The 16,583-nt window shown below is 45.8% G+C and overlaps 1 protein-coding gene across 5 annotated transcripts in view; it reads left to right on the forward strand.

Moving 5' to 3' along the window:
* cdin1 (CDAN1 interacting nuclease 1) overlaps window positions 1-16,583 on the forward strand; it is a 165,146-nt gene that overhangs the window by 71,865 nt on the left and 76,698 nt on the right. For all 5 annotated transcript variants that reach the window (XR_015080289.1, XM_086003469.1, XM_086003468.1 and 2 more), the window contains one exon: window positions 412-477. Coding sequence is in view for 4 of the 5 variants with exons in the window: in XM_086003469.1 (XP_085859595.1) it covers window positions 412-477 (66 nt within the window). In the remaining variant the exon portion in view is untranslated. The remainder of the gene's footprint in view (window positions 1-411; window positions 478-16,583) is intronic.

Raw genomic sequence — 16,583 nt, forward strand, 5'->3', positions numbered from 1 at the left:
AGTGTGCACTGTAACCTGATTATTTTTTATCTTGCTGTGACTAGGTCACACCCTAGAAAATTTCTGTGTTTAAAAAGGCAGGAAACCGCCAAGATGAATATTCACTTGTGTTTATTTTCCAAAAAGTGCTGCAATACAATTCCACACAATGAATTACTTGTATGTTTAATAAGTCATTAGTATTGGTGTCTCTATTTTCATTTATTAAAACTGGCTCTTCATCAAATTTTTTAAGTAACAAAAGCGCTGTAGCTATTGCGAGGACATTTTGTTTCTGCTCTGATGTAACTTTTTTTTGTGTTTTGCATATGTACCTAAATATTAATGTTTTACATAGAAATGGAAATATGCAGTTTTTTTACTAATCCACTGCTACATTCATTTCAACTTTTCTTTGTCTTATTTGTATAGATGAAGATCAACTGCGTGCTAAGGGCTATGACAAAACACCTGATATAATTTTAGAGGTACCAGTTGGTAAGTCTCTGCTGGTTTACATACAGCTAATCAGTCATACAGTTATGAAAAGTGTATATTTTTCATTTGTTATACTCTTCACACAATTGATAAGTTAGCAAATTCCATGGGAGGAATCACTGTGAAGCTTTGACTCTACACTTTCAGTTGCAGCCAACCTGACCTCCTCCCCTGTGCCCTATAAGCTTTAGGCTGTTTCCCTCCTCCTCTTACCGCCCCCCCCCCCCCCAACTGTCTATTACAGTAACATTGCTGCCTAGCCCATTGTATGAGGTACCTTTCTCTACACTATGTATATTTTCAGACTTTTTGCAAAATATTTGTTGGCAAGACAAGCAGGAAAAGCCACCAGTCCACAATGAGCAGGCACCACAGAATCATTCAGTCAGTCACTCATTTTGTTTTTTAAACCAACAATCTGAAACCAACAACAAAACAAAACAATCAAATAGCTCAAACTTTTTTTTTTCCAAGTCCCTTTCGGCTGACATTTTTCTTTCTTGCTCACGTCACTATATTTATAATAAATGCACAAAAATGACACAATCCCTGTCCTTTTCCATGTGTTCATTGGTGAAGTACACCTTGTACCTAAGCTTTCTGGATGGTGACTCTCTGAAAGCTTTCTTTGGGGCCAGCAGCGAGCACCTTTGCTTCACCACTGATCGCAAATTACGAGCCATTATCTTGTCTGCACCCAATCTCTACTTGCACACTTGCTGGGTAGCAGACGGGAGATAAAACCCTATGTGATTTTCTGTTTCCTAAACTAGGGGCTTTGAGATCAGCTAACTCAGCAGACACCAGAGATTGAACTTGGGCCGCTCTGGTTCTCTTTTAGAAACGGAATTAAGGAAATAGTTATAAAATTGCAGGATTTTCCAATAGCAAAGTGGTAGGACAAAGCTAAATAATGTTGTCTTTGTTCATTGCATAAAGAATTTATGAGGATTTGCTATAATTTATTGTACATTATTCTAATGGATTTAGCAAAGGCATGGACTTTAAAAATAAATAAATAAATAAATAAAATAAAAAAATTGACACTATGCCTAAATAGAGAGCTAAAAAAATTGAACTAGAGCTTGTGTAATACAATTGGGAAATATTGAAACTATTGGTGGTGTGGGCTCGCAAGTGTGAAGTGTTAAATGGAGAATGATGAAAATCAAATAGTAGGATGGAGTAAGTATTCATGACGAGGGAGGTGAGGCATTAAGAAATTAGGAGGTAAAAATCAATAAAACAAGTACCTAGAAGCTGGAATCATTATAAAACTGATCAACTGAAGTGATTATATGGGGAATATAAGGAACAAGCTATTCAAGCTTGACGGTTGATCTACCAGAGGAGAAGGTGTGTATATATAATTGGCTTAACAATAAAATTGGTTAAAGGTAAAAGGTGGGTACATAAGTCATGCAAAATGTTAAGGGGCAGGAAAAATAGAGAAGTATATACCAATAAGGGAGCATTTGCTGGATTTAATAGTTGACTTAATTTAAGATGAAGCTGAGTTGGAGTCTGTTTTCATGGAAAGCAATGGCAGTAGGGAAGAAAGGTAATTGGAAGGAGGCCATTTGGCCCATTGTGGCTGTGTTAGGTCTTTGTTGGAGCAATCCATAACTACCCTGCTATTTCCCAATATGAGGAGAGAAAAATTCTCAAGTTATCTCTCTAGTGTGTTAATACCATCATATTCCTCCTGTAGACTTGCCACTAAAAAGTTGACCTAACAGTGTTAAAAGGTTTACTCTGTGATTACAGGGTCAAGTGATAGATGCCTTATCTAGATTTTTTTTTTATAGTTTGAGAACTGCTGAAATGGGAATTTGTATCTAGCACCATGTGTTCACTACATCTACCTTTTTATCTGTCTGTAAATGGAGAATTTATGGGGAAATGTCCCTTGATTTGTTTATTATTCCCTTACTATATGAACGGTATCTGGAAAATTATTTTGCTTTAACCCAAAAAGGGAACTGAATCTGGTGCTTAATTTAATGCCCTCTTCCTTTGAGTTTGGCTGCTGTTAATCTGAAGCCTGGCGCTATGTGGTATAGTGGTTTAGACACTGGTCTTTTACTTCTGGGAACATTAGATCCTGCTCTACCATTTTGTTAGTCATGACAGCTCTTTATCATCCCAACTTCCTGCCTCAACTCAAGTATTTATCTTCCATATAACATCTCAATTAGATTTACTTCTATGGCCTTCTGAAGCAATGGCCCGGAATTTGCGGTCAGCGGTGAAGCAAAGGCGCTCGCTGCAGGCCCCGAAAAAAGATGCCCACAGAATCCCTAGTGCGATGCTACTGTGACATCAACAAGCTGTCTAAGCAGCCAATCACATTGCAGAATTTTCACAGACAGGAAAGCAAGGAATGAGTAGCTGCTTTTATCTGGACTTTTAAAATGTTACAGAGAGCGAAACAAAGATTGGGACTCTCACATGGGGATAAGGTAGAACCTGAAATATCATTTAAGTTTTTTAAAAATTGTAATTTTTCTCATAATGGTGAAATTTGACAATCCACAGATATAAAATTAGTTTTTCAGGGCCATAACATTTCTTTACCAGTCAATACGCTGTTCAAATCCCAGTTACACCTATTCCAACAAGGCTTAACATTCAATGGGGTATTTAACAGCGATATTACCATGGAAAAGCCCAAGTTTTCGTCAGTTTCACTGATTATACTAATTGCCAGCTATGTATGTGGGGGAGGGGCGGTGCGAGCGGGCAAGCGGCTCCACAGCACAGTCAGTGTCGGAGCAGTGAATGACTGACTGCAATTTCAGAATTTCCGCGTTTAAACGTGCATGCGCTAAATCCTGAAGTTGCGGTCAGTTTCAGAGGGGTAATAATGGCGAACGATGTTAGTTCGCCGTTATTACCCACCGCAAATTACAGGCCAGAGTATCCTGCATTTTCAGAACCCATTGTGTGAAGAAACTTTTCCTGGATTTGCTTTTGCCTGGCAAATTGGCTGCTGTTTTTTCCTACATTACAAAAGTGACTACGCTTCAAGAGTACGACATTGGCTGTGAAGCATTTTGGGACATCCTGAGGTTGTGAAAGGCACTCTATAAATGCAAGTTCTTTCTTTAATTATAGTTTTAAAATGATGTCCTTTTGTTCTGGATACCCCTGCTAGGAAGAAGAATTGTTATCTTCCTCCTCAATTTCCTTCATTATTTTAAACACCCATTAACTTTCTCATCTCTAGTGAACACAAGCCATGCTTACCCAGTCTCTCATAATACCGAACTTGCTTTATCCCAGGTATTATTCTACTAATCATCTCTGGACTTCTTCCAAGGCTAGTGTATCCTTCCTACCCAAAACCAAACACAGTACTCCAAATGCGGTCTCACCAGAGCTCTGGAAACTGCCAAAGTACTTCCTTCTATTGAGATTCAATATCCCGTGATGAAACTCCGCATCCCAGGAGATTTCTTGATTGCTTTTTGCATTTGCAAGCTAGATTTCATGACATATATATCTGGACCCCAAAATTGCTTCATTCATCTACCTCTCTTCCCCTCCCCCACCCCCAGTCCCTGCATTGTTCTCCCATTTAGATTGCTTTGCCATCTGTCCTTTTTATTTCCAAGTATACCACCTCACACACAATTCAAGATATGATTCTGTGGTGAATAGCCCAGTTAAAATTGCTGTTCTTGGCCTCGCATTGGAACATTTCTGCCACAACCTCACCGATCTCCATGATTGGCTGATGAAAAATGGTTGTCCAGCACGTTGTTTGACCACATGGAAAGACTTTTCATGCAACTCTTGCAGCCGAGTCTTGTTGAGTGGTCATTAGCATACACTGATTATCCAGGCAATTCTTCAAGATGGTAAAATGATTAATGCACTAACATGGTGGTCTTGATAAATGTTTTCAGTAGACTGTATTTTGAAGGCAGCCTAAACCTGGAGAGTGAAGGACTTCCTACACAGCCTGTTAAAATTCTATAAAAAATAGAAATTGTTTTTCATTTTTGTAGTTATTAAACATGTAGTGTATGTGCCTTTAAGAGCCCCCTGTGTACTGTAATGCCGGTAATGGCCACTCGGGCTATATAAGCCTGTATATTGTGTTGTATCAGTTAGTTCACCTCCAGACTTCGTTCAGTAAACACCTGTGAAACCAACTCCTGCCTTCAGTGTCTCTATTAACACACGGCTACAACAGTGGCGACGAATTGGAAATGGACTTACCTGCAATTCGGCAGCACCTCAAGGACATCGATTCCTCAGACGTCCAAAGTCGAAGAAAAGCAAGAGAAAAAGAAAAGCAAAAAAAACTGGTTTCACCAGCTAGCCGAGCTGGTGGCAGGTACTGCAATAATCCTTCCTGGGCGGCGGGCTGGGGCTCCATCGGCTGTCTCTGCAGCAAGGCCAAGCAGCGAAGGCGGAGGCAAACAGAAACAGAGGGGGGGAGCACTCGGGAGACGGCCGGCGCTGCAAAGCAGGTCGGTGTTTTGACCTAGCGGGGGGGGGAGTCCCAGAGAGTCCGGCGGGAACGAGTCTCCACCTGTAAATAAAAATTTTAAAAAACGCGGAAAACAGCGTTGTCAGCAGCAGCGGCGGGAAAGCGCGGGAAGCGCCATTTTTTTTCTGCTGGAAAGAAAGGAAAGCGCGGGAAGCGCCATTTTTTTTCCAGGATGCCTAAGGCTGGCAATATTGATGCTTTCGATAACGATATAGAGGATTGGACCACATATGTGGAAAGAGTGGAGGTATATTGCACAGCAAATGGAATAGAAAATGATAAAAAGGCGTCAGTACTTCTAAATCTAATGGGCGCAAAGACATACGGGCTGTTACGAAACTTAATCACTCCAGCCAAACCAAAGGACAAGAATTTTAAGGGAATTGTTGATACCCTACAGGAGCACTTAAACCCAACACCGCTGCTGATAGCGGAACGATTCAAATTCTTCAAGAGGAATCAGCACAAGAATGAAAGTAACGCTGATTACCGCACCGAATTAAGAAAGCTATCAAAGCACTGCCAATTCGGGGCAGGACTGGCAGATTCTCTTCGAGACAAATTCGTCTGCGGTCTCTTAAGTGAAGGAACACAGAAAAGGCTGCTTTCTGAGAAAGATTTGACACTGGACAAGGCTTTCAGTATGGCTGTATCATACGAAGCAGCCGCAAGAAGAGCTGCAGAGATACAGCAAAAGACACAGGACTTCGGCACCCATGAAATGACACAGGGTTTCGAGAGAAGTTATCGTTGCGGCAGATCCACCCATGACCAGAGGGACTGCTGGTTCAAGGACAAAGCATGCAGGCAATGTGGAAAGATTGGACACATTGCACGGGTATGCCGATCTGGACAAAAAAAATCCACGGACAAGAAAAAAATCAATAAAGAAAAGTACAGAAAGGTACAAATGATGACGGACAGTAGCTCCGAAGACCAGAAGAGCGATAGCGACTCCGGAAACAAGAGACTAAGCTGTCTCAAATTACATAATGTAATTGCCAAAGAAGATTACCAGACCATTTGGGTCACCCTCACGATAGCAGGGTCCCCAGTTAAAATGGAGCTAGATACAGGATCAGCTCTGACCGTCATAAATCGACGGGATTACGAGCGGCTATTTCCGCATATACCTTTAAAAGACACATCCATTATCTTGAAAACATATACGGGGCAGAAAGTATACCCCAAAGGAAAAATAAGGGTGCCTGTTGTATACAACGGCAAGGAAATACAAAAGTTGTATTTATACGTTCTACAAGATGGTGGCCCACCGCTGTTGGGACGCGAATGGATCAGGAAAATACGTTTAGACTGGCACTCCATTCAGGCACTGACGGTGACCAGTAAGAAAAAAAATGATGATGACGTCATACCTGAACGATTAAAAGACATCTTGGTCAACGCCAAGGAAGTGTTTCAAGAGAAACTAGGAACCTTGAAAGGCATCACCGCCTCAATAAAAGTGGAAGATGCGGCAATTCCCAAGTTTTTTAAGGCAAGGCCGGTGCCATACGCAATTCGTCCAGCAGTCGAGACAGAGCTGGAGAATTTGGAAAAGGCCGGCGTATTATCCAAGATAGATTGGAGCGAGTGGGCAACACCCATCGTCCCGGTCATGAAGAAAACGTTGAATAATGATAAATCTGAAGAACAGAAAAATTCGCATCTGTGGAGACTTCAAGGTGACTGTAAACCCAGTCCTTCACACGGTACAGTACCCTCTTCCGAGGATGGAAGATATTTTCGCCTCACTATCCGGAGGGAAACGTTTCACCAAAATTGACTTGGCACAGGCATATCTACAGATGGAGGTTGAAGAGGCCTCTAAAAAGTATCTCACAATAAATACACACAAAGGCCTGTACCAGTACAATCGACTGGTTTTCGGAGTAGCATCAGCTCCAGCTATCTGGCGAAGAGCTATGGAGCAAGTCCTGCAAGGGATTCCGGGGACTCAATGCTACCTAGACGACATCCTTGTAACAGGAGAAAACGACAACGAGCACCTTGCCAATTTGGAGCAGGTGCTCACTAGGCTGAGAGAACGGGGCCTACGAGCAAATCGCCCCAAGTGCGAATTTTTCCAGAAACAAATATCATATTGTGGCCACATAATTAATAAGGAAGGGTTGCATAAGTCACCTGAAAAAATTGAAGCGGTCATAAAAGCCCCAGCACCTGAAAATGTTTCACAATTAAGGTCGTTCCTGGGATTGATAAATTACTATCATAAATTTTTACCGAACTTATCAACTCTTCTGCACCCTCTTAATGAACTGCTACAAACAGGAGTAATTTGGAAATGGAGCGAAGACTGTAAACGTGCCTTCCATAAATGCAAAGACTTAATCACGTCCAAGGAAGTTTTGGCTCATTACAACCCATCACTGCCAATCAGACTGGCATGCGATGCATCCCCTTACGGCGTAGGAGCGGTATTATCGCATAGATTCCCTGATGGCTCGGAGCGGCCGATAGCTTTTGCGTCACGCTCATTGAACTCAGCTGAGCGTAGCTATGCCCAAATCGACAGGGAAGCACTCCGCCTGGTATGGGGAGTGAAGAAATTCAACCATTACCTACACGGACAAAAATTTACCTTGTTGACTGACCATCAACCCCTCATCTCCATATTCAACCCGAAAAAGGGTGTTCCCATTATGACAGCGCAAAGGCTACAGAGGTGGTCCCTTTTTCTAGGGGCACACCAATATGACATAGAATACAAAGGATCAAAACAGCATGGGAATGCTGACGGTTTATCGCGCCTACCGTTGCCAACGGTAGAAGAGGCACCTACAGTAGACCCAGTGGAGATGTTCCACTCTACCATAGTGGAATGTCTACCAGTAACAAATTCTGCCATTGAAAAGGAAACGAGAAATGACCCGACTCTCTCGAGTCTACGATTTAACAGTGAAGGGATGGCCAGCACATGGCGAACCACTGTTGCCAGCATTCTCGCAAAGAAGAGAACAGCTGTCAGTGTGCCGAGGAACCTTGATGTGTGGATCCAGAGTGGTGATTCCACCCAAACTCCAGGATAAAGTGCTAAAGGAGCTTCACGAGGGGCATCTGGGTGGAGTGAAAATGAAGAACCTAGCCAGGGCGTTTGTATGGTGGCCAGATATCGATGGAGACATCGAAGAAATGACCAAGAGCTGCCTAGGATGCCAGAAGGTCCAAAACGCTCCACCACAAGCCCCTCTACATCCATGGGAGTGGCCCTCATCTCCATGGCAAAGGGTACACATCGACTTTGCTGGTCCATTTATGGACTCGATGTTCTTAATCGCGGTTGATGCACACTCCAAGTGGCCGGAGGTAATAAAGATGTCCTCCACCACCACGGACAAAACCATCACAGTATTAAGGACCATATTTGCCAGGAATGGGCTGCCTGAACAGATCTGTTCTGATAATGGACCGCAATTTGTATCTGAAGAATTCAGGAAGTTCTTAAAAAACAATGGGGTTAAGCACTACACGTCCGCCCCATACCACCCCGCCACCAATGGATTGGCTGAAAGGTTTGTCCAGACCTTCAAGAAGGCCATAAAGGCCATGGGTAATGAAGGCATAAAACTTCAGCATAAGGTAGATAACTTCTTGTTTGCATACAGGAATGCAACACATATGGTTACAAACCAAACTCCCGCCATGATGTTCTTCAATAGAAGCCTAAGATGCCGGCTGGATTTGATCAAGCCAAACATCAGAAGGGACGTGGAGAACCGGCAATTTCAAGGCATGAATGAAAGGCCAACTGGAACCTTCCAGATAGGTCAACAAGTTTTGGCCCGGGACTACCGTACCGAGAAATGGCAGCCTGGAACTATTTGCACACGACTAGGACCGCTGATGTATACCGTGGACATTGGAGAAAGCATAATAAGGCGCCATGCTGACCAGATCATAGAGTCATCCGAAAAGGGACAACCTACACCACAACTCTATACGCCTAATGATGAAGTAGAGATACCCATAGTATCTACCTCCGATCCGGTGATACTGGAACCAGATGAACCCGACACTGGCATTCAAGCCGAATCAGCCTTGCCAAAAGAACGTACTGCACCACCAGAAACTACTACACCACCGAGGCGTTATCCGGACCGAGTCAGGAAGCCTCCAGAGAGACTGACTTATAATTGATTAACTGCAGCAATGTGTAGATTATTGTTCTTGTAACATGTAATTAATGATTACTCAAAATATTATGTACTGGTTGGCTAAAAGGGGAGGAATTGTATATGTGCCTTTAAGAGCCTCCTGTGTACTGTAATGCCGGTAATGGCCACTCGGGCTATATAAGCCTGTATATTGTGTTGTATCAGTTAGTTCACCTCCAGACTTTGTTCAGTAAACACCTGTGAAACCAACTCCTGTCTTCAGTGTCTCTATTAACACACGGATACAACAAAACACACATACATATTTTAAACAGAGTAAAGCAATATGTGATGGGCACAAAATTAAGCATATACTATCTATAATATTTATATATATAAAACAGTATGTCTCTGTCTGTCAAAATCAAAAGTTATAGAGCGTACCTACACATATGTTATATCAAAAGAAAGCTCATCATTAGGGGACTCTTGTAGGCGTATTTACTTTTTGGTCGGACAAAAATTGCGCCGACGGTATCCAAAAAAGTTCAAAATTCCGCTCATTAACATCGAGTGACGTGAAGGTTGACCAATCGTACAGTCGAGCGACCCGACGGTCGATCAATCGCTGCGTCACGGGGGCGGGTTCATTGCGTGTGCGGGTGGGCTGTCCTACAGTCGAGTGACAGGACGATTGACCAATCCTACAGTTCAGTGACCTGACGGTTGACCAATCGGTGCGTGTGTGGGTGGGCCTTATCATTCTGAAATGAGGTGAGTGGCCGCCATCTTGATTCCAAATTCTTCATTTCTTTTTCCCACTTTCTGCGTGTTTCTTTTCAAATCTACATTTCCAGCAAAAAAATAAGTTGCTTTTAAAACACAATTTTTTTTTTAAAAAGTTAATCTGTAAATCTTTTCTCTAACCTCTATAATTTTCCTACCTTTCACCGTTTTTCCAGGCCTCGAAGCCTGGGCCTCTGTTGCCCAGCCACGCCCGAGCTAGGCACCTCCCGTCCTGCCGCCATCTTGATTCCTAACTACTAACTATTGATTTATTTTTCCCACTTTCTGTGTGTGTGGAGGGGATTTTATCCAGCACAGATTTGGTACTTCGGAGCCCAACTAGCTCATTATATAATTTGCGTGTAATAAATGAGTCCAGTATGTGATTTATTTCTCGGGGCCATGTCAGTGCGGGGGCCCGGGGCCTAGGCTTCTCCAACCGCCAGCAGCGCAACTCCAGTCCCACCTCCTGGCCTAGACAGGGACCAACACTGGCAGAGGGGAGAGGGTCTGCTGCCTCAGCTCCATTCCCCGGGCCGGTGGTGGGGAGGCTTCATAAGCAACTGGGGTTGGTCGCAAGCCCCGAATAATTATCTGAAGATCCCATGTTTGCAGCTGAGGGGATTTCTTCTGCTGATAGCCCCAGGCTAACGGCAGCCATCTTTGTCAAGGAGGGCGAAAAGTTTCAGTGCGACGCCATTTTGATTCAGTGTGCAACAGAGTGCATGCGTGGCCATCTTAGTACAGGAACATAGAGTGGGTGGGGCTTAATCTTTCCAACTGAAAAGCAAGCGGCGGCCATTGTTGTTTGTGATACAGCAGTGACAGGTGAGGACCCCCTTTTTTAATAAAACGATTGGTGAGGTTGTAAAGTGTATGTTATAGAAAGATTTACCAAAAATGTTTTATAAGTACTCTAAGTTTCATGTTTCAAGGTATTAAAAGGTAGGCTGGGCATTGTCAGTGCAGGGGCCCAAGGCCTAGGCTTCTCCAACAGCCGGCAGCGCAACTCCAGTCCCAGGCTTCCGGCCCAGACAGGGACCAAAACTGGCAGAGGGGACAGGGTCTGCTGCCCCCCCTCCCTTTTCCCCCCCCCCCTCCCTTTCCCCCCCCCCCCTCCCTTTCCCCCCCCTCCCTTTTTCCCCCCCCCCTCCCTTTTTCCCCCCCCCCTCCCTTTTTCCCCCCCCTCCCTTTTTCCCCCCCCTCCCTTTTCCCCCCCCCCTCCCTTTTTCCCCTCCTCCCTTTTCCCCCCCCTCCCTTTCCCCCCCCTCCCTTTCCCCCCCCCTCCCTTTCCCCCCCCTCCCTTTCTCCCCCCCCTCCCTTTCCCCCCCCCTCCCTTCCCCCCCCCTCCCTTTCCCCCCCCCTCCCTTTCCCCCCCCCTCCCTTTCCCCCCCCCTCCCTTTCCCCCCCTCCCTTTTCCCCCCCCTCCCTTCCCCCCCTCCCTTTTTCCCCCCCTCCCTTTTCCCCCCCTCCCTTTTTTCCCCCCCCTCCCTTCCCCCCCCTCCCTTCCCCCCCCTCCCTTTCCCCCCCTCCCTTTCCCCCCCTCCCTTTCCCCCCCTCCCTTTTCCCCCCCTCCCTTTCCTCCCCCCTCCCTTCCCCCCCCTCCCCCTCCCTCCCCCCCTCCCTTCCCCCCCCTCCCTTTCCCCCCCTCCCTTTCCCCCCCTCCCTTTCCCCCCCTCCCTTTCCCCCCCTCCCTTTCCCCCCCTCCCTTTTCCCCCCCTCCCTTTTCCCCCCCTCCCTTTCCTCCCCCCTCCCTTCCCCCCCCTCCCCCCTCCCTTCCCCCCCCCTCCCTTCCCCCCCCTCCCTTCCCCCCCCTCCCTTCCCCCCCCTCCCTTTCCCCCCCTCCCTTTCCCCCCCTCCCTTTCCCCCCCTCCCTTTCCCCCCCTCCCTTTCCCCCCCTCCCTTTCCCCCCCTCCCTTTCCCCCCCTCCCTTTCCCCCCCTCCCTTTCCCCCCTCCCTTTCCCCCCCTCCCTTTTCCCCCCCTCCCTTTTCCCCCCCTCCCTTTCCCCCCCTCCCTTCCCACCCGCCCTTCCCCCCCACACACACCCCCTTCTCCCCCCACCACACACCCCCTTCCCCCCCCACCACACACCCTTCTCCCCCCACCACACACCCCCTTCCCCCCCCCCACACACACACACACCCTTCTCCCCCCACCACACACACCCTTCCCCCCCACACACGGCCTTCCCCCCTTCCCTCCCCCTCACCCCCTTCCCTTCCCCTCCCCCCTTTCCTTCCCCTCCCCCCTTTCCCTTCCCCTCCCTCCCCCCCTTTCCCTTCCTTTCCCTTCCCCTCCCTCCCCCCTTTCCCTTCCCCTCCCTCCCCCCCCCCTTTCCCTTCCCCTCCCTCCCCCCCCTTTCCCTTCCCCTCCCTCCCCCCCTTTCCCTTCCCCTCCCTCCCCCCCTTTCCCTTCCCCTCCCTCCCCCTCCTCCCTTCCCCTCCTCCCTCCCCCTTCCCCTCCTCCCTTCCCCTTCCCCTTTCCCCCCTCCCCCTCTTCCCCCCCCCCCCCTCTGTCTCTTCTCCCCCCAGGCTCTCGCTCGCTCTCTTCCCCCCCAGGCTCTCGCTCGCTCTCTTCCCCCCCAGACTCTCGCTCGCTCTCTTCCCCCCCCAGGCTCTCGCTCGCTCTCTTCCCCCCCCCAGGCTCTCGCTCGCTCTCTTTTCCCCCCCCCCCCCCCCCCCCCCCCCCCCCCCCAGGCTCTCGCTCGCTCTCTTCCCCCCCCAGGCTCTCGCTCGCTCTCTTCCCCCCCCAGGCTCTCGCTCGCTCTCTTCCCCCCCAGGCTCTCGCTCGCTCTCTTCCCCCCCCAGGCTCTCGCTCGCTCTCTTTCCCCCCCCAGGCTCTCGCTCGCTCTCTTTCCCCCCCCAGGCTCTCGCTCGCTCTCTTCCCCCCCAGGCTCTCGCTCGCTCTCTTCCAACAACAACATGCCCTCAAAAATCCCTCGGCACCATCGGGCACTTCAGCTAGTTTATAATATATTAAAAAGCTTACTGCTCACTTCTAGTCTAAAAAACCTTACTTTGTATTACATTTCTGTCAGACTTTTGTTTCATTTTTTATCCATTATAAATTCCTGTGTCCACATTTATAATGGAAACTACTTATGTAAGCTTGTCATGCTCTAATTCCACTTTGCCGTCAGTGTTGGTGCTCTAGCACCTCAATTTTGCATCTTCCAGCTTCTCGGCCTGTACAGTAACTCCTTTCCCAACCTACTCTGCTTTGCAAACTGCAGTCAATTTTATTACTTAACTATAAGTAATATCAAATCCCAAGTGTAAAAAAAGACTATGCATTGCTCCAAAATGGAAACTGAATTACACCTGCTCATCCTACATCAATTATCCCTCGCCATCTAACCTTGCTTCACCTTCAGCCTACCTTCTGCCTTGACTCCCCCTTGTCCATGCATGGGGATTGATTGTCTATAAGTTCAGATTTATTTACCAATGTGGAAGCCTGTAATGAGTTAATTGTCTTTCATGAGAATGATTTGTGAAGAAATATTAGTTGCTGATTTTTCACTAAACAAAGTACTGATTTTTGGATGGTGAATTCATTAGATTTTGACTTCCAATACCACGTTTAGTAACTGCCTAGTGTGATGTAACTGCTCAAACTGATTCAGGAATGAAATCTTTAATTTGATTATGTACAAGACTTTAATCTTCATATAGACTGGGCATGCCAAATTTGCAGTAATAGTGTGGAGGATGAGTTCATGGAATGAATTCAAGATAGTTTTCTAGATCAGTATGTCGAGGAACCGACTAGAGAACAGGCTATTTTAGATCTAGTATTGTGGAATGAGACAGGGTTAATGAATAACCTTGTAGTAAAGGATCCTCTGGGGAGCAGTGATCATAACATGATAGAATTTTATGTTGTGTTTGAGAGTGGTGTATTTAAGTTCGAAACTAAGGTCTTAAATCTGAACAAAGCAAATTACATAGGTATGAGGGGTGAGTGGGCTAAGGTAGATTGGGAAACTAGATTAAATGGTAGATAAACAATGGCAAACATTTAAAGAAATAATTAATAATTCGCAAAGAATATACATTCCCTTAAGGAATAAAAACCCAATGGAAAAGTGGCCCAACCGTGGCTAACAAGAAAAGTTAAAGGTAGTATTAGATTAAAGGAAGAGGCTTCTAATATTGCCAAAAAGAGTAGTAAGCCTGAGGATTGGGAGGCTTTTGGAATTCAGCAAAGGATGACCAAGAAATTGATGGAGAGAAAAAAGAAAATATGAGAATAAACTAGCAAGAGACATAAAAACAGATTGTAAAAGCTTCTGTAGGTATGTAAAAAGGAAGAGATTAACAAAAGTAAATGTGGATCCCTTACAGAGACAGGAGAAATTATAATGGGGAATAAGGAAGTGGCAGAGCCATTAAACAAATACTTTGGGCAGGATTTTCATTGGGCCGTGGAGGCGGGATTGGAGACGTGTGGGGGGTTAAAATCTCCAAATCGGGGGACACAAACCCATCCTGCCCCCAACCCGCCTCCATGCCAGTTTCAAAGGAGGTGTGCTGGGCGGGAAGGGGATTAGTGTCAATTAACTGCCTGTTAACAGGTAGTTAACAGGCAGTTTTTAGCCTAATCCCTATTTTTATTGCTGAAGTGTGGGATTCCCGACGGCTCCAAACCACGCCAAGTTAGTGAGGCGGGCCGTCGGGCTGAAGGGCTTGGAGGGGTCGAGATGTCCGGTGTTCAGGTGAGTGATGGGTGCATGAGTTCAGAGGTAAGTGTGTTTGGTGTGTGTAAAGTGTTTAAAGAAGTTTTACTTACATTTACTTACCTTTACAGCCTTCCTTCCTTCAGGTCTCGGGAGTCCCTCATCTCACTGGCACAGAAAGCAGAATGGCCACAAGCTGTCAAAAGTTGCAGCATTCAGCTTTCTGTTCTGGAGTGATCTCTAAATTAGCCTGAGAGGAAGGAGTTAACTTGGAGTACAGATTGTCAGTGTTTGACAGCTTCAAACAGCTGTCAAACGCTGATATTTCATCTGTCAAAAGCTTTTGACAGATGAAATGTCAATCTGTGACGTCACCTGTTGCCGGGTGGCCCTTAATTGGCCTGCTGAGCCCGCTGGGCGGGCTCAACAAGGTCAACCAAGTGAAAATCGTGTGGGTTGGCCACAACTTGATGATGGCGGGACTACAACCCCGAAAGTTGTAGCCCCACCTCCTACACACCACCTGAATGAAAATCCAGCCCTTTGTATCTGTCTTTGCGGAAGAAGGCACAAAAAAATTCCGGGAATAATGGGAAACCAAGGGTCTAGTGAGAATGAGGAACTTAAAGAAATTAGTATTGGTGAAGAAATAGTACTGGATAAATTAATGGGACTAAAAGCTGACAAATCCCCTGTACCTGATGACCTACAACCTAGGGTTTTAAAAAGGTGTCTACAGAGATAGTGGAAGCATTCGTTTTGATCTTCCAGAATTTCCTAGATTTTAGAACGGTCCCCGCGGATTGGACGGTCGTAAATGTAACCCTGTTATTCAAGAAAGGAGGGAAAGAGAAAACACGGAACTATAGACCAGTTAGCCTGACATCAGTAGTAGGGAAAATGCTAGAATCTATTATTAGGGACGTGGCAACAGGACACTTTTTATTAAAAAAAAAAAAAAAAAAAAAAATTTTACATCATAATATGATTGGGCAGAGTCAACAGATTTGTGAAAGGGAAATCGTGTTTGACAAATCGAGGTTGTAACTAGAAGGGTGGATGAGGGGGAACCAGTGGATGTGGTGTATTTGGATTTTCAAAAAGCATTCGATAAGATGCCACACAAGATGTTCTTACAGAAAATTGGGTGGTCCTGCACAGGCCGCACCCTGGCTGGGGAGTCTAGAACTGGGGGTCACAGCCTCAGAATAAGGGGTGAGCCATTTATGACTGAGATGAGGAGAAATGTCTTCACTCAAAAGGTTGTGAATCTTTGGAATTCTCTACCCCAGAGGGATGTGGATGCTCAGTTGTTGAGTATATTCAAGACCGAGATGGATAGATTTTGGATACTAAGGGAACCGAGGGATATGGGAATAGTACGGGTAGGTGGAGTTGAGGTAGAAGATCAGCCATGATCTTATTTGAAGGGCTCGAAGGGCCAAATGACATACTCCTGCTCCTATATCTTATGTTCTTATCTTGTGTTAAGATTCCTGAAAGAACTGCTGAATTTAAGCAAGTTCTAACTTTAACCTCTTGGCAGTTAAACCTTAACTCTTACAATCCTGAAATGAAGTTTTCAGATGAAATTGCACTGTATAGCATTCCTATATACAATTGACAATGCTACATACCAAAACATGAATACGTATGTCATGCAAATGTGGAGCTCGACACAGGATTCACACTACACAGAAGAAAAATACATTTCTGTCTGCGGAGATCCAAACATAAGTTCCAGTCAATCGATGAATCAAACCACTTTGATCTTTGGAGCAAAAGACACTATCTGCTCACTAATTAAAAATGTAACAAAATTGTGGTATCTTGAAGTGGCCATAGAGGGAGACAGACACAGGTTAACTCCTTAACATGGTTTAATCAACTCTTGCACATAAAAGCTTCTGCCATGAGGCAGCAAAAACAAAGAGTACCACAGTACAGATCAGACTTAACTCAGGAGAGCAATTGCCACAGCACCACCTGGTGGATCAGGTTACTCATAACCTCCCAGGTTACTAC

Source organism: Somniosus microcephalus, chromosome 12, assembly GCF_052327205.1.
Source record: "Somniosus microcephalus isolate GS21.2 chromosome 12, FLI_Smic_1.0, whole genome shotgun sequence".
NCBI classification, from domain to species: Eukaryota; Metazoa; Chordata; class Chondrichthyes; order Squaliformes; family Somniosidae; genus Somniosus; species Somniosus microcephalus.